The sequence below is a fragment of the Nannobrachium achirus genome (genome assembly GCF_963921795.1).
Source record: "Nannobrachium achirus genome assembly, chromosome: 24".
In the NCBI taxonomy this organism is placed as follows: domain Eukaryota; kingdom Metazoa; phylum Chordata; class Actinopteri; order Myctophiformes; family Myctophidae; genus Nannobrachium; species Nannobrachium achirus.
The window spans coordinates 19,648,537-19,667,919 of NC_137831.1; the positions used below are offsets into that span (position 1 = coordinate 19,648,537).

Below are 19,383 nucleotides of genomic sequence, written 5' to 3' on the forward strand. Positions count from 1 at the left end.
ACAAAACGTGAGTGAATCCTTGTACCCCAGGACCCAGAATTTGGTGTGACACCCCTGACAACACCACAGCCTGAGCTGCTGCCCTGTTGCCATGGAGACAACTATCTTTCTTTTTTATATATATTTTTTTATCTTTTTCTTATTTTTTCCCTCTCCCCAATTTAGTCGTTATGCAAATTCCTCCAATGTGTGTGTAGTCCCTGGAACTGCCAAGTGCCAACCTCTCAATGTTTGGTCTTAGGAAGGCTGTAGACCAGTGGTTCTGACATGTTTTCGTGTCAAGGGCTCCCACGTTGATATGCATTTGGCTGCAGACCCCTATCTGAAAAGAATGTTTTGGCCAGGGACCCCAATAAGCAGTGGTGTTTTTCACAGCAAATTTTGATTTAGTTTTAGTCATAGTCTTTTGAATAAAATGTCTTTTAGTTTTAGTCATAATTTAGTCACCTGAAAAGTTTGAGTTTTAGTCTAATTTTAGTCGACTAAATATCATAAAATGTATTTTGGCAGGCCTTGATGGCATCCTAATGACAGATTTTACACTTAATAGCCGATCTACAAGCTCACAAGGCGTCGCAGGGAGCTTGTAGATCTGCTATTTTCAGCGTGCAACACCTGAGAGCAACCAAACATAAAATGACTGTCTACTCCACTAGTCCCTCTCTAACGTTTTAGTCTAGTTTTTATTTTGTAGACGAAATTGTCAATATATTTAGTCTTAGCTTTAGTCATCATAGCTTAGTTTTTATTTAGTTTTCGTCAGTGAAAAAGAAACAGTCGACAGTTTTAGTTTTAGTCGACGAAATCAACAATGCCGATAAGAGGAGATTATGTTTCCACTACAATTTACAATTTAGGCATTTAGCAGATTACAATAAGCAAGGACAGCAAATGGTAATACATCAATACATCAACATTAACACATATGGTGCCAACCCCGAGTTTCCCGAGTTTGTATTGGTACTAGTGCTGTGCCAACCCCGAGTTTCCCGAGTTTGGGCCGTTTTTGAAAAAAAAAAAAAAAAAAAAAAAATCAAAATTTTTTTTTGGACCTCCAGAAATGTATTAGGCATGATCGCGATCGCGAAATTGCATGTTTAACCCCCATACCAACCCATTCTTTCAAACATGGCAGCCATGTTTGTTTACATCTGAAGAAAACATAATGGCTGATAAATCATGAATGCCTGAACGGATTTCCAAGCGGATTTTTTTGTTTGAAAGCTGTGAACAGCATCTACACACGTGGTGCATCATCTAGGCATGGGCGTGCACTTTTTACACACTTGCACAATTACATGGAAGTCTATGGTAACCATGGCAACGCGAGACATTGAAGAGAAAAAATCATTGCAACATAAGTGTTAATACATCAAATGCATAGAACATAAGTAGACATAAGTAGACCAAGAACCTATCCTAACATACATTTTAGAACTGCAGCCAGCAGTATTTGGTAGATAGGTAGACAGGACCAAATGCAGCACTCCAATTGGCTATAACGTCCTCCCAGCCCATGGATCTGTAACCCTACACCGGCCTGCAAGCAGGCAAGCATCCTCCCAGCCCATGGATCTGTAACCCTACACCGGCCTGCAAGCAGGCAAGCAGCTGTTGTCACGGTTACGCTCCACCCAGCCCACAGCCCACGGCCAGCCCACTGAATCTCAGAGCCAGCTGATCCACACCAGAAAGATTTGCGCAAAACAACTCAGCAGCAAGAACACACAGGAGTACACAAAACAACTCAAAATTAAACAACTCCAGCAAACAAACTAACTCCAGCAAGACACAGGAGGACTCCCTTTGCAATCCTGCAATGACGACCATAGTTAGCTTATCTCACAACTTTCCACTTTTCTCTTTCACCTCAATCGCAGTAACATCCGTATACACCACGTCATCGCATCACCATTTTTTTTTTCAAAACATTTTTTTTTTTTAATTTTTTTTTTTCAAAAAAAAATTTTTTCTCAATTTTTTTTTCTCAAAAAATATTTTTTCTCAATTTTTTTTTTCTCAAAAACTTTTTTTTTCGCAAAAACTTTTTTTTTCTCAAAAACTTTTTTTTTCTCAAAAAACTATTTAGTATTTGGTAGACACGACCAAATGCAGCACTCCAATTGGCTAGGACTGATCACGTGGCACACGGAGTTCTAAACCGGAAGTGCGTCCGGCGGTCAAATATGTCCGACCGGAAACGTGCGCTGCGGCACAATAATTCCGCCACAATAGTTCCGCCACAATAGTTCCCCCCCCCAAAAAAAATACCGGAAGTGCGTCCGGCGGTCAAATATGTCCGACCAGAAACGTGCGCTGCGGCACAATAGTTCCGCCACAATAGTTCCCCCCCCCCCCCAAATTTTTTTTTTTTTTTTTAATTTTTTTTTTTTTTTTAATTTAAAAAAAAAAAAGTTTTTTAGTAAAGAAGCGGGCGTGGAGTCTAGATGTGAGCGGCCCGAAGGGCCGCGAACCTCTAGTTCAATACATTTAAAAAACAACAATAATCTGTACGTCGAAGCTATACACACTAATAGCTTCGATTTACGATAGGAACTACAGTATAAAAAAATCACAAAAGTGACTACAAGCACACAACCATGTTGTGCCCACTTGGAGAACCATTGGTGTAGTAGACAGCCACGTCTCCTCCATTACAAATGGAGTCGCTAAGCGCTCCTTTTCTCTTCACCTGACTGTGATCAGTTTTACTGGGAGAGTGGAACGTGTATGTAAAAAGTAAAGTTCACTGGCACAAGGTCAACTAAAAGGATACGCCCAAGAAAGCCTAAGGCTTGTTTCAATTGAGGACCTTACTGTGCACCGACCCGCAAACGCGGACAATTGTGTACTGTAGACATTCAGGGGCCCCTTCAGTTAAAATTAAATATATTTTAACCTATGTTGGCAAGATAAAAACCCCAGGACAAAAATCCACTCGTCCTAGACAATTTGCCCTCCTGGCCCCCAAACTGTGGAATAAACTCCCTGTCGCGCTTAGGACTACAGACTCACTCCCTAGCTTCCGCCGTGGAATGACAACTCACCTCTTCAGACTCCACCTAAACCCATAGCACTACTGTAACACTCGCCTTCCCTCAATGACCATACATGAAGCTAGATAGCATTTTTAGGTTTTAGAAACGTTTTTTACTTATTAGGTGCGTGGTCTACCTATGTCATTGTTTTTTTCTAGATTGATATTCCTATGCATTGTTATATTGTTGTTGATGATGTACTGACATTATTATCTCGCTTATTATATTGATGTATTACCTGCTTATTGTAAGTCGCTTTGGATTAAAAGCATCTGCAAAAATGCCTAAACTGTAAACTTATTTTAATGCCAGAACAACAGGAAATTAGGTATGAGTCACGCCGCTTTATGCTAATTTGCTTGCTTATACAGTAGTGCTCAAGGGCCTGCCCCCCGGGAGAGCTCCTGTTCAAATAAACAGCGGTCACGCTGACAGATTTTCATTGCAAACTGAAGATCCGTCTTGAGAGATTAGATCTGTGTGACCCTGGCAGGGCTTAGCGGTTGCATCTCCTATAAGTGCGGGCAGGGGCGTCACACCAAATTCTGGGCCCTGGGTACAAGGATTCACTGTGGGGCCCCCCATGAATGTTCTTCATAGGGGGAGGGGGTTTAACCCATTTAGACTGGGAACGCATTATTACGCATTGTTCAGTGCTTTAGCTATTGAAAAATAGCTGATTTACAAGCTCACAGCGCGGCGTGTCGCGCTGCGAGCTTGTATATCTACTATTTTTGAAAAAAACGTGAAAATGTGTTTAAGTCCCCCATCTCAAAATCCCCCATCTCAAAATATTCAGTTCCAGGGACCCCCCAGAAGAAAAAATTTGAGTTACAAATGTTCACTTAAAAAATACATTATTCAAAGATTTGCAAACATTTTCATGACTTTTATAAAAAATAGCAGATCTACAAGCTTGCAGTATGTGAGCTTGTATATCTGCTATTTTTCAATAGCTAAAGTATAAAATAATGAAGGCCCCTCCACCTTGGGCCCTAGTAACTCAGTCCCACTTTCCCCCCCTTTGTGACGCCCCTGTGCGGAGAGGAGACGTAGCCCACTGACTAGAATGTCCTTAACTGACCAGCTGAGTTACACTCCTGGACTCTAAGCCGCATGCTAATGCCACGGCGAGTCGGCGACTACAAGTCTGAGTTGTGATGTGAAATTGAGGGGGAAATCGAGTTAGAACGCAACGTTTCTAAAATGGACTGTGGAAAGCAATTTACATACGAGTATCTGAGGTAGGAATCATCTCTCACATAACAACGTATGCCCTCTTTAGTTGACCGGGGTCGGCGCTGTTCTTATCTCTTTTTTCCCACTCTACACTAAATCTCTGCTGAAATCTGCAAGCTACAATCTGCTGTTTTTCGTGAACGCCCTCCAGAATAGGGATGCTAAGGTTCAACAGTCAGGTTAAAAGGAATATTACCATAATATTAGTATTACTATTAAACAAAAAGGTGTCTAAAATTGAGAATCTCTGAACACAAAACTACAGGAAATCTTGAACATGCTATAGCAAAACACTGTTTGAAGCAAATCATGGTTCTCCATCAACACTTGTGGGTGTAGAATAGGTCATTGCCCCTAGAGGGGGTAATCTCCCTAAGTTACTATCCCAAAGGGAGATGTTTTGGATCAAGCAACTCAATACAATGCAACTACAGGACTAAACGATGAATTTTCTTACCAGCCTTCGTATGAATGGAAATGATGTGCTATTTACTTGGGTACTCTTCATTTTCCTTTTTTTCTTTTGTATATTGGAACTGAAATCTAGACATAAGACATCTACTGAGAATTGAACAGGTGCAATATGGTTCCTTGATGATATTGGACTTTTTATGGGGTTACTGTTTATGTCAGTATGACTTTATATATTTTAACTATGTTTAAATGTGCTGATATCATTCTTTTGGTGAGTACAAACCCCCAGGTGGGAATGATTGTGTGCAATATAAAAAAAGAGACGTTTCTTTTACTTGTCACTATCCTCTGATGAAGGCTCTCTCACCGAAATGTGTTAGCCAGGTACCTTAGCAATAAAGAGGTAGGCTATACAGCAGCAATAAAGATAGATTCATGCAAACGCATCTTACTCTTTGGAACGATGCTATTTCTGACTTTGTGCCCACCAACCAAGTTAAATATTACCATAATGTTCTCATTATCTCCCCCTTTCCCTTTCTTTTTTTAAAGATTATAAGCCAAAACATTATTATCCACAAAAAGGCTCTCTGTGTACTGTACCAAGTTACCACTAATAGTTTTAAAATGCTGGGTTGCCTGATGGCTCAGACAATTAGTTCACAGATCACATCCTCAACATAGTCGTTGTTGTTCGGGTGGAAACCCTGTATGTCCAAAACCATTCGTTTTGTATTTATCGTTTTAAAAACGATTTAAAATAATGAAAATAGCTGATCGTTGAGTGCTTCTAGATCCGCTACTGTCACTATTTTTGTGCGACAGTCTTGCACGATGAAGCAGGGCTTTACGATAAAAATATATACAAATTTGAAACTTGGAGATACAAGGTTTTCTGCCCGACAGTGACGATATGCATGAGGATTGAGTTCCAATTTGACTCGGGTTTTGTCTCTCTCTGCCACTCTTTGTTTCCTGCCTCCCCTATCTGAAATCAAGCGCAAAACACCCCAAACAAATATTGTTGCACCTCCCGATTGGACATGGTTATACACAACCACAGTGTTTGAACAAGCGTGCATGGATCTGGACAGCCGTGAAACAACAATTTAGACTGGAGAGCGCAGCGGAGCGACCCTATGCTGTCTGAGGTAATTGCCAAGCAAATCAACGTGTCGACAATACTAAAACCAACACTTCCTGCACAAACAAGGCCCCCCCTATTTCACTCTCTCTCTCCCCGTCTATCTCGACTACCCCCACCTTTCTGATTCTCATTTCTCTCTCTGTTCCTCTCTTCTACACTTCAACCAAGTCACTCATTATTATATCTATCTACAGCAGGGGTTTTCCACGTTTTCAGGCCAAGGACCCCTTAGTTGAGAGAGAGATGAAGCAGGGACCCCACAACCTTTTCATAGATTCCATATAGTTTCATCGTTTGACAGCACAATGAATCATCAGTGTATTTTGGATTCATGTCAATGTGTGTTTTCAGATATTTAACCACTTGAACCGTCAATACTTAATAAACTTGAATTTCACTCTGTACTTGCTGCTCTTTTTCCGCTCTACAGTCTACACCAAACCTCTTCTGCGAGTCGTTGTGAGCTTGTAGATCGGCTATTTTTGGCTACAAGTTCTCCGAATATGGACGCTATGGTTCAGGTGGTTAATATAAAAATGTTTCTACCACACAAAGATTTGGAGGACCCCCTGTAGTAACACTGAGGACCCCTTAGGGGTCCCGGACCCCCTGTTGAAGACCCCTGATCTACAGTATCTATCTATCTATCTATCTATCTATCTATCTATCTATCTTCTTGCCTTTTTTCTTCCCTCTGTCCTCCCCCCTCTCTCTCTCCCTCTCCCTATCTCTGTGGACCATCACATTGTAAATATCAGATCAAAGGAGAATCAAAGCGTTCCTTCTCTGAGACTTCAAACCGGGGCTTCCAGTTGTCATGCCAAGCAGGAGCCATCCTCACAGAAAGCTTGTGGCTAGGGATGGGACGATATGAACATTTCATATCACGATTATTGTGACAAAAGAAATCGCGATTTACGATAATATCATGACAATCAAAATTCGTTATCCTGGGGCGGAACTTATGCCAAAAAATAGCAGATCTACAAGCTCACAACGTGTCGCAAATACATTTGATAGAGAGTAAAAAAAAAAAAAAGTAAAGTATGTTATAAGTACCTTTTACCAATAGAGGATTTAAGTGGTGCCGGATGTGCAGCTCGGCAATTAAAAGGTGAATTGATCCCAGTGCATGACGGAGGACGATACCACGATAAATTAAATCTCCACGATACGATTATCGTTGAGTGTTTTTTATCACGATAAACGATAATATCGCTTATCCTCCCATCCCTACTTGTGGCTGTACCCTACATCATGTCTCTGTCTAGCTGATTATCCCCCCTTGCCTCAGTCCCAGCAATGACTCAGGCCCAGTCACTGAGTCACCCGTTAATAAGCGCATACAGCTACAATACAGGACACAAGGTCCTTACGCGTTGCACCAGGAATAGAACGAGCATTACTTGACATGTCTCCTTATTTGTTGGCATTCATGCGTGTTAAAGCTACAATGCAGAACTTTTTACTTGTGAATAAAACATGATTTCTTCACTGTCCTACAAAGTTTCAAATTTGCATGTTTTTTCGTATTTCATATAAGACTGTTGCACAAAACTACTTGCAGCGCGAGACGTTGTGTGCTTGTAGATCATCTATTTTCACTATTTTAAATGTTTTTATTTACACTTTTTATGTTTTGGACATACAATTTACAAAATATCCCCTGGCCAAATGGGCATTCTGTTTTAGCTCTGTGGCAGAAATGTGAGACCCGGGTTCGAATACTTGTTAGGCTTAAATGGCCTCAGAGTCATTAGGATTGAAGAAGTTAACATTTTCAATGGAGGTTCTGACATGTCGTCACTGTCGGGCAGAAGTAAAGCCCTGCTTCATCATATCATAAGACTGTCGCACAAGAGTAGTGAAAACAGCAAATCTACAAGCACTCAACGCCTCGTGGTGCAAGGCGTTGTGTGCTTGTAGATCAGCTATTTTCACTCGTTTAAATCATTTTTAAAATGATAAATGCAAAACGAACAATTTTGGATATACAAGGTTTTCACCCGACAACGACGATATGGACTTTTGATATCGTGAAACAGAAAAGAAGAGAGCAGAATAGCAGAGCAAGTTATAGCAAGAATATAAATGAGCAGTGGTGTAAAGTAAGTACTTACTTACTTAAGTATTGTACTTAAAGGAGTAGTTCACCGCCCAAATGACTTTTTTCCTATTGATTACTCACGCCATGGAGACTTATGTTCAATAATATATATTTTTAATTTGTCGCATTCCTAAGACTGCGGATGGGGACCCAAATGTGTTTAAGTTATTTGTACTTAACTTGAATATTTCCAATTTCCAATACTCTTACTTATACCCCACTACATCTTCGATGCAAATATTGTACTTTTACTCCACTCAATTTATTTAAAAGGTTACTTTGTAGATTGTAGAAAGTTATTTTCAGTCAATTCTAACCAAAATGGCTATTATCTCAACGTTTTCCTCGCAACATAATCGCTAAAATATCATCACTGTCGGGCAGAAATCTTGTATCTCCAAGTTTCAAATGTGTACGTATTTTGGTAAAGCAAAGCCCTGCTTCATCATACAAGACTGTCGCACAAAACTAGTGAAAACAGACGATCTACAAGCTGTTTTCACTAGTTTAGTACATTTTATAGATGATAAATACAAAACGAACGGTTTTGGACATACAAGGTTTCCACCCGACAACAACGACGATATGCTATAAATATAAGGTGCAGGGAGTGAAAATTATAATATCGGGGTGCCTCGGATTAAAAAAAATATTTATGGGGTGCCCTGAGACAAAAAAGTTTGGGAACCCCTGCATTTCACCATGGGACTTCATCAAATGGAATTGGGAGCCTCCCTCCTTGGCATCGCCACAATGCTTCACACAGAGGGTGGTCAAGCAGACAGCACAGCTGGCACACAGTAGCCCTGGTGGTCACCGGAGGACGTGTTCACATCACGCTGCCCGCCAATTAGCACGTTGGCACAGCTGAACACACCAGTGTTCACCATATGGACAAGTCCTGCGTGTTCCCTCACAACTATTTCCCTCTTTCCTAACTGACTAAATAAAGGCACAAATTCAGAGGAGAGTGACTGCCCACTGCCTGTCAAAAGATTTTGAGGGTTTCTCTTTACAGCATGTGTTCTAGACCAGTGGTTCTCAAACTTTGGGTCGGGAGACTCGGGACCCCAAGTGGGGTCCCCAAATTATTTTGTGAGGTCCTCAGATGATTAGCTTAATGTCATTTTTTTCGCTCACTGACCAACACACAGTATAGCACATTTATAAAGTGACATTTTAAGGACTTTCAACACCGTTTTAATACCTAACTGGCCAAACTGTCACATATTAAATAAGTAAGAGGTGAACATTGTGAAAATAGCCGATCTACATGCTACATGCAGGCGTTGTGAGCATGTAGATCGGCTATTTTCACAATATTTATATGTGGAACCGAGTCACATTAAATGGAATAGCTACAATTCCAAGTGCTTGTCAGGGTGGGGGTCCCCAGTTCAAATTATGTTTATTTTGGGGGTCACAGCCTAAAAAGGTTTAGGAACCCCTGTCCTAGACGTTGAGTAATACAGTCTTTAAGACTATTGACACAGTCACTTAGATCAGTGGTTCTCAGCCTGCCGATCTACAAGCTCACAACGCCTCACATTGCAAGGCATTGTGAGCTTGAAGATCAGCTATTTTCACATTATCCATCTGTGGAACAGAGTCAAACAAACTGTAATGCCTCAACTCCTACAATTCCAAGTGTTTGTGAGGATGGGGGGTCCCCAGTTCAACTATGATTATTTTGGGGGGTCATTGCCTGAAAAGGTTGAGAACCACTGACATAGTTGTTAACACATTTAGACCTGACGCCTTCTTTTCTTGTAAATGACCACCTGTTGCAGAACCTCCGCATATCAGGTGAAAATGTGCGTCAGCAAAGCGTCGGCGAAGCAAAAAATGGGGAAGGACAAATCAATTACAGCACACGTACACCAGTGGTGGAAAAAGTATTCACATTTCTTACTTAAGTATCAATAGTGCAATGCAGAAATTCTCAGTTAGAAGTAAAAGTCCAGAATTCAAAATGTACTTGAGTAAAAGTACAAGTAAGACGCCTCAGGGCGACATGCGAATGTCTTGGTTGTCTGGCCAGTGATGCATATCGGACCAGTAACCCATATATGGAGACCCATGTACTGTATATGGAGATATGCTGTGAGACCACAAACATGCTTACTCAGTTATTCGTTATGTGAAAATCCTATGACGTCTATCACATTTGACATCATACATACAATCCCTTTTATGCCCATACATGGAGATCCCTGTCTGAACTCTGAACAAACCACACAGTTATGGGATGTCTTCCTCCATATATGGGCAATCCCATATGAAGTCCTGATGTCACATGTGATGTCAAAGTGATGTGTCAGGGGAACCACAGTGTCAGGCGTTATAGACAGATATACGGACAAGCTGTGACCCTTCACGTACTAAACTTCGACCTACGGTCGCAACAAATGTATTGGCATAAAAATAAACATTACGCTGTATGTACCATTTGAAGTTTTCAAATGTGTACGTTTCTTTTGAAAATAGCAGATCTACAAGCTCACAATGTGTCGCATCGCGATTCGCGACTTACCATTTTTCCCCATTGAAGTCAATTAGGAAAATTCAAAATTCGATTTGACATATGGCCCAAGTGTGTGTCACCAAAACTGTGGGAGGAGTAATGCGGCAAAATAATAAGTATCTAGGGGGAAAGATGGAAAGGTGGATGGATGGAATACAGTCACAAGAAGATCTTGATTAGACTCGTTTCGGTCACCAAGACCTTCTGTTTGAAGGAGGTCTCGCTGACCGAAATGTCAATTGGAGTTATTTTCTTGTACCGTCTGAGGAGGGCAGTGTAATTGCATTCTGAAAAACCTGATAAAATTGTAAAGGTTCATTAAATTATTTCTCAGCCGCTGTAGCAAAGGCTACTGAAAATTACTTTCATTTGCCCTTATGTTCGCGTGCGTGCGTGTTTTTTTTTTTCATTGGGAAACTTTGCTTCTGCATTTAAAGGGGCCACATCATGCTTTTAAAAATATATATTTTATATAAATATTGGTCCATAATACGGTTTTATACAGGTTTTAGCCTAAACAACCACTCAGATATTGAAATGTCATGTTCTGCCTGTCTCTAATTCCAAGCCATTTCAGAAGCAATACCAAAATGCCCTTTGTTGGCAACGCTGTCTTTGGGCTAAAATTGGAACGATACAGAAAAGATACCATGGCACCATGCTTATCTTTTCTGTATCGCTCCAATTTTAGCACGGTACCATGCTAACCTTCTCTGTATCTTTCCAATTTTAGACAGCAGACAGCACTTTACCTCATGGTTCCACCTCATATACTGTATATAATCTCAATGGAATATAGCCTCCCAAAAAGCCCAATAGGAAATGAGCCCCCTGTGACATAGAATGGGGCCGACATGCCCATTCAGAAAATCACTGAAATGAAAGGAAAGGCTTAGAGTTAATGAATTGGGTTTTTTGGGGGCTGGAAGAAATACTGAGAAGACCAAAAAACAAAGATAAATGTAAAGTCCCTTTACAGGGTTCCCACACATCTTTACCAATTAATTTCCAAAACTTTTCCAAAACCTTTCCAAACTATTTAACCCGATTTCCAGGACTATATAACAATAATTCAGCTCAATAACGAGTCGCTTACTCCTATGCGCAATGCCCAAAGACAGGTAGTGTATGCCAGTGGTTCTCAACCTTTTCAGGCCTTGACCCCCAAAATAATCATAATATGCTTATTTTATGCTTATTTTGGGGGTCACGGCCTGAAAAGGTCACGGCCTGAAAAGAACTCTCTTCATATATTATATGAAGAGAGTTGAGGAATTTTGTATAACACTGTTTTATTGTGAAAATAGCCGATCTACAGTGAGCATGTAGATCTGCTATTTTCACAATTTCTGCCTCTAATATTTGACAATTTGGCCAATGTTTAATTTGTCATTTCAGTATTAACAAAATCAATAACGAAAGACAATGCATAGTTATTTTTTCCAGGACCTTCCAGGACCCTTGATCAATTCCAAAACTTTTCCAGTACTGGAAAAATACATTTCTAATTTCAAAATATTTCCAGGAATGTCATGACTGTGGGAACCCTGCCTTTAACTCTTCTTACAGTAACTATTAGGAGCAGTGGGCAGCCTGCCACTGGGCAGTGCCCGGGGACCAGAGCTCTAAGGCCAGTCAGTGCCTTGCTCAGTGGTTCCCTAGCATACTGTACGTCTTTTTTGATGTGGAAACCCACACGAACTTAGAGAACATGCAAGGCTGAGCTACCTGTGATGTTTGATTACATTCTTCATTTCAATACATCTTCTCGTGTGTACTGCTAGGGTGCGTATACATGTTATGTAGAGCAAGGGTCTTCAACAGGGGGTCCCCAGAGTTACTACAGGGGGTCCTCCAAATCTTTGGGTGATAGAAATTGTTTTCTTCTTTTTTATATTAACCACTTGAACCCTAGTGTTCATATTCTGGGAACTTTAGCCAAAATAGACAACCTACAAGCTCACAACGCCTCGCGCTGCGAGGCGTTGTGAGCATGTAGATCGGCTATGTTTGGCAAAGAGGTTTGGTGTAGAGGGGAAAAAGAGCAGACTGAAAGGTCAAGTTTATTAAATATTGACAGTGGTTAAATATCTGAAAACACAATTTGACATGAATCCAAAATACACTGATAATTGTGCGGTCAAAGAATGAAACTATGGAATCTCTGATAAGGTTGTGGGGGTCCCTGCTTCATCACTCTCTCAACTAAGGGGTCCTTGGTAACAAATCGCTCCAGAGGTTGCCGTCGGTCACTCACCTCCGATGAGCATGGTGCAGATGGAGAAGATCTTCTCCGAGTCGGTGTTGGCCGACACGTTGCCGAAGCCCACGCTGGTCAGGCTGCTCAGGGCGAAGTAGAGCGACGTGACGTACGAGCTCCGCACGGACGGCCCGCCGCCCAGCAGCGCCGCCCCGGAGCCGTTGGCGTGCCTCGGCTGCCCGCTCGCACTGCCGTTCCACTGGTCGGAGGAGCCCAGGAAGCCCGCGGCCAGCGGTGGAAAAAAGTACTCTCATGTTTTACGTGTTTTTTACAACAATGTAGAACAGTGGTTCTCAACCATTTCAGGCCGCGACCCCTAAAATTATCTTATTTTAACTGGGGACCCCCAAAATAATCCTATTTTAACTGGGGACCCCCCCCCCCCCACCCTGACGAGCACTAAGAGTTGAGGCATTATTACATTTTGTATAACACGGTTTGTGAGGTCTTGTGAGCATGTAGATCGGCTATTGTCACAATTTCTGCCTCTAATATTTGACACTTTGGCCAATGTTTAATTTATCAGTATTAAAAAGTCCTTAAATTGGCACTTTAGAAATGTGCCTATCTATACACTTAAACTTTATCTTGGTTTGTTTACTGTTGAGTGAGAAAAAACAGTATTGCACATTAGACCCCCCAAAATAATTTGACGACTCCCCTGGGGGTCCCAACCCACAGTTTGAGAACCACTGATGTAGAAGTATACGCTGTTACAAGTTCAGAATTCAAAATTTACTTGAGTAAAAGTACAAAAGTGTTGGTATCAAAATGTACTTAAAGTACCAAAAGTAGAAAGTACTCATTATGCAGAATGTCCCATTTTCAAATGCAAAGAAATCCATTGAAAATAGCAGATCTACAAGACCACAATGCGATGCATTCTGAGCTTATAGAACGGTTATTTTCAAATGGCCGAAATGTATATAAGGGCTGAAGTGGTTCATGTATATTTTGTAATAAACAATCAAAATCTACAGAGTAACTAGTAACTAAAGTTTTAGTTGCCAGCGGCGCCACTCACCAGCGGATCTGCCCCCGAGACGTTCCACTGGTTGGGGCTGTTGGACGCCGGCCCGCCCGTCGCCATGGCGGTCGCCTGAGGCGTGTCGGAAACCCCCAGCAGCGAGCTGAACGGTGCCAGGAAGAACGGCGTCCCCAGACGTTTAGCCAGTTCGTGGAGCCAGCCTGGTGGATACGGGGGAGGTGGGAGGGGGGTGGGTGTGGGAGACGGACGGTCAGGCAGCGTTAGTGTTTCTGTCACTTTAATGAGAACACATCGGGCCGATGGTTAGGTGACCTTTAACTAGACAGCTTCATTAGTGGTGCTGACGAACCCGCGAGGGCAGAGCCATTGTTTTACTGTGGGACTGTCGCTGTTTGTATGCCATGGGGATATCTGGGAGTACCAGGAAAGAGCTGGGAAAAGGGCGAGAGCGCAAGGCGTTATATTTGGATTTGGGCCTCATTTACCATGCAATACTGTATATAGTCGTTGACGGGCGGAGACCTCGTATCTCCAAGTTTCAAATGTGTACGTTTTTTTGCGAAGTAAACCCTGCTTCATCATACAAGGCCGTCGCGCAAAAGTAGTGAAAACAGTCGATCTACAAGCACACAACGCCTCGCAGTGCGAGGCGTTGTGTGCTTGTAGATCGGCTGTGTTTGGACATACAAGGTTTCCACCTGACAACGACGATATACTTGCAATGGGTGTGTATGTATATGTGCTGCATGGCTGACCATCTCTCACTGTTCCCTGTCTGTCTACACCGTGACTATGAATAAATCCAAGGAAAGTCCGAAAAAATAACCAAATCTATAAAGGCAAAAAGTGCACACATAGACATCTTTTATCTGTCTGTGAAAAGTGCCCTCTCCAGACCATGAATGCAGTTTTCACTGTGGTGAGTAAGAAATTAAAATGCCCTCTTTCCATGCCATACCCGATTGTCTTGTCCAAACTCTCCTTAACTTGAATGCAGCATCTTATGTTGAAAGAATTGCCCTCTTTGTGTAGAAATCCATGTTGTTATGCCACATCTCCAGTATTCACTTGAATATGCTTAGTTCAGTGTGGTATCAAGCACCGAAAATAGCCGACCTCCAAGCTCACAACGCGTCGCAGCACGACGCGTTGTGAGCTTGGAGGTCGGCTATTTTCTATATGCTTTTTTCGATGTTTCCACCAAAAGGAACTTTCAGAAATGTCAGCCCCTGCCTCTCTAACATTCTCTGCACGTCCCTGGACCACCCTAACCTTAGTCAAGTTCAGGAGAGTCCTGCAGAAGGACAAACAGGCGTCCCATGATGATTACAGGGATGTGTGGAGAATGTAAGTACATTGTGCATTGCATTTTTATGAGTTGGGTTTACACTCGCTCTCCCTCCTTATCTAAGGGGCCTGGACTTGTGTGTGGCATATCCAATTTCCCAAACAGTGGAAATATAACTGAATGTGAAGCTTGAATGGAAGAATACTGTATGAGCAACAACATAGAGTTGCGAAGCTGAAATCAGCAAAGAGGGAAATTCAAGAAATGTACCCCGGGGAAAAACACACGTGTCAAATCGAGCATCTCATCAAGAACGCTGCTCATCTTTAATGGCTTACACAACAGGATAATTGGACAACTAATGTCAGACAATCTTCACATTAACGATTTGCATAAGCCATGGGTTTTTAGTCTCACACACTCATCGAAGACAGGGAATCAGATTTGCAAATTATGAGACGTGAATTATTTAGGCGAGTTTGTTTTTTCTTAGTCCTCCACTGTTATGCAATATTCCAATATGCTGTTATATTATTTGCCTTTTAGGGCAATTTATATGAAATTTGTAGAACTCAGTGAACAGTGTGTTCATTGCTTGATATCGACCACTCAACCTTGAATTATGGGGATGACCACTAGAAGGTTTCTCAGTATTCAGTGCAGCTCAGTCAGTGGTGCTTAACAGCAAGGCCCTGATCACAAAGGCCCTGAACAGCGCTCTGTTGTCTAAAAGATAATTCACTCTCCATGGTCCTGAACGTCACCTTGGTGGCGGTCTCTGCTCTGCATTCAACACACACAAACTCAGGCCAGGAATCTCCCCTCTCTGACATATGTTAACTACATCTCCATTGTACCATACTGTACAACAGGGGTCTTCAACAGGGGGTCCGCGACCCCTAGGGGGTCCGCGGAGGTACTGCAGGGGGTCCGCGAAATTATTGCTTAAAAAAAATAAAAAAATAAAAAAGATTTCAATTTTTTTTTTTTTTCACATGTAAAAAAAAAAAAATGATTCTATCCATTTTGAATAGCTTGATTACATGATTACTATGCAATTGACAGATTGTTGATATTATTGACATTGGTTCTCAGTTAATAAGTAGGCCTAGTATGTTTAGAAATGGTAGTGGTACGGCCCACCCTGCTCGCTGTAACTTGTACATGTTTAAAATAAAAAAATATGTCGTAGCCCCCCCCACCCTACGAGGTGGTAGGGGGTCCCTGCTCCATCTCCCCATCAGTTTGGGGGTCCCCGGCCTGAAAACGTTGAAGACCCCTGCTGTACAAGCCTACATAGTACTACCGTGTGTGGTTGTCAAAGATACATGACAAAAAAGGCTAAATGAGTCTAGCTAATAAGCTAGACTTCCTTTTAGCCAATGATTGTTCGATGTGAGCCTGAACAGATTCCAGTTACATCCATCCATCCATCCATCTTATCCATCCACCGCTTATCCGGAATCGGGTCGCGGCGGTAACAGTTCCAACTGAGACCTCCAGATTTCCTTATCCTGAGCAACTTCCTCCACTCCCTCAGGGACTATACCGAGGTGTTCCCAAGCCAGTTTGGAGATATAATCCCTCCATCTGGTCTTTGGTCTGCCACGGGGTCTCCTCCCAGTGGGACGCGCATCGAGGACCTTCCTAGGAAGGCGCTCGGGGGGCATCCGTACTAGATGCCCGAACCACAAAATGTTAATATTTCTCTTCTCTTCTCTTCTCTTCTTAGCACTGACAGAGACGACTGATCCTGTCATTGCAAAAATAATGAAAACTATTTCTTATCTGACTAGAACCCTGGGTCGGCAGACTCGGCACCCTAGACTTTGCCCGGGCTGAAAAAAAAAGAAGAAACTGCCATCCTTTGATCAAACAGTGGAAAATATTGTCTTTGAAAGAATAGTGCTGGCCAGGAACAGGTGAACTTTCGCTCCTCATCTCCTGAGGTATAGAGTCTGCTTCTCCTCATATCGCTCAGCCAACAACCCTAAAGGCAGGAGGTTATTGCAGCCTTGCCGAGAATGTCTGAGCATCCTGGCTGTCAGGCAGGGGTAAAAAACGGATTTAGACTTGGTTGCATGCCGGTGGCACACACACCGAAAACCTCAGATCTACAAGCACACAGCGTTGCGTTGCGATTTTCGGTGCACAACACAGACATGCATCGCAAGTACGCATCAGGCACAAAGTGGTATCAGGGAAGCTAGGAGACAGCTGGGTAAGGGTGGAGGAATGTTTGTGTGTGTGCGTGTGTGTGCACGTGTGGGCATGTGTGGGTGTGTTCGTAACTCGGCTGTGTGAGCGTGCCTGTGTGAGCACACATCCGTATGGATGTATGCTTTTGCACTTGTTCACTGTTCATGTCTAAGTGTGACAGACAGGTTGACACCAAATACTATCAATATGTGTTTGTGTGTGTTGTGTATAGGAGCAAGAAAAAGAAAAGAAAAACATCAATTACCATGTGTGGCGTGCGTATGTGTGTGGGGGGGTCTGCTTTATTTGTCTTTCTGGGTGTCTTTCTGCCTGCCTTTACTCTCTACCCAACCATCTGCGTAGAATGCCCTGCCTTCAACATATGTTTTCTGTGCATTGCTCCATCTGTCACCACACACACACACACACACCCACACCCACACCCACACACACACACACACACACACACACACACACACACACACACACACACACAGAGCACGCACCTACGTCCCAAGAACTGGGGCTGTTGCTCTCGATCTCGCTGCGTCCGATGAAGTACCAGACGCAGGCCATCCAGTGAGCCAGCAGGGCGAAGGTGGACATGAGCAGGGTGAGGACCACGGCGCTGTACTGGGAGTAGCGGTCCAGCTTCTGGAGGAGGCGCAGGAGGCGCAGGAGACGCACCGTCTTCAGCAGGTGCACCCCAAAGTTCTAGGGGGTAAGATGGAGGACAGGGACAGGAGCAGTTGAAGTTAAAGGAGTAGTTCACCCCCAAAATGGCTTTTTATTCTATTGATTACTCAGCCCATGGAGACTTAAGTTCAATAATATTCTTTTTATTTTTTGTCGCATTCCTAAGCCAATAATTTGAGGAGACTAGGCCCATTGATTCCGGATGGAGACTCAAATGCATCTCCATCCAGAATCAAAGGGGGTACATTTGCCGTGATGTTGGGTGGTCCGCGTCCTGCGTCAGATACGCATTCACGTCACCAGATACGTATTCACGTTGTGGGGTCCCAAGACGCACAAGCGATATTGTTACCATGTTGCCATAAAAAAAAATAGCTTGCGCCCCGTTGTGGTAAAAAAAAACATTAAAAAGTCCATAGACACCACCATTGTTCATTGGGGAAGGTATCCTACTTTACCCTACGTTATCAAAAATAAAATCTGACTAAAACTACATCGTTTTAGTCATTGTTGCATATCCGTCTTAACATTGGATTGAATGTGAGAACGCAACAACATTTTGCTGCTTTTTCTAGAGACTGTTGTCGTCTGCACTGCATGGGTCTGACATTTATCCAAGTAAATCAATTATTCAGGTGAGTTGATTGATTTTGGAGAACATGCAATCAAACATGAATGTTTTCGGGTTATATTATAGGTGGTGGTCAAGGAGCAAAGGTCAAGGAAGGTCACTGTCACGTCTCTAAGCTAATTACAGTAAATTAATGACATCCGTTCAAAGTCTTCATTCGCTACATGAGTCTGGGCAGACACAGTTTTAAAGCTATACTATGGAAGTTGCTCAACTACTGATCAGTAGCGGTATTGCTTTTTTCGTCTGTTTTTTCGCGACCGCCTTCACCTCGCCGATACGCATCTTTAGAGGGGTCTCACGTTCCTCTGCGACCAGGCATTGGGGAGTAACAGGCAAGACTCCAACACCAGCGTAAACACTGTTGCTGAGACAAGCTACTTCCTGAAGAGACGGCAAGACGTGCTGTGATTGGCCGGTAGTGTATGATCCGCGCTGTAATTGGCCAACGTATATACGTGTATACGGAAAGATGCAGATGTCGTAATTTTGCCGCGAAATGCAACCCCCCTCACGGCTCATAGAAAATATATAAAGAGAAGGCTTTAGGGGCTGAAATTAACAGAGTGGGTGTTCTAAAACTTTAACGATTTAATAGTTAGGACAATTTTAAGATTAGTTCTATTGGAAAAGTTACAGAGTATAGCTTTAAGCATTGGAAGCATAAAAAAAAAGCAGTATGACTAATTTAGTAATTTTTCCAGAATTTGCATGCTTTATTATGACTTAGATAGGAGAGTGTAGAGAGCAACAGGAAACCAAGGCGACATAGAGGAGAGAGACGTGCGAGACAACGCCGTGAGTCAGATTGGAACTCGGGTCCTCGAGACTCTCAAGGAACGCATGTTCCAT

General features: G+C 42.5%; 1 protein-coding gene across 1 annotated transcript in view; it reads right to left on the bottom strand.

Annotated features, from left to right (window-relative positions):
* LOC308280131 (voltage-gated delayed rectifier potassium channel KCNH8-like) overlaps positions 1-19,383 on the bottom strand; it is a gene marked incomplete at both ends in the record, with an annotated part of 88,248 nt that overhangs the window by 37,584 nt on the left and 31,281 nt on the right. Inside the window, 3 exons of the mRNA XM_080720394.1 lie at positions 12,727-12,961; positions 13,754-13,917; positions 17,711-17,918. Coding sequence (XP_080576520.1) covers positions 12,727-12,961; positions 13,754-13,917; positions 17,711-17,918 — 607 coding nt within the window. The remainder of the gene's footprint in view (positions 1-12,726; positions 12,962-13,753; positions 13,918-17,710; positions 17,919-19,383) is intronic.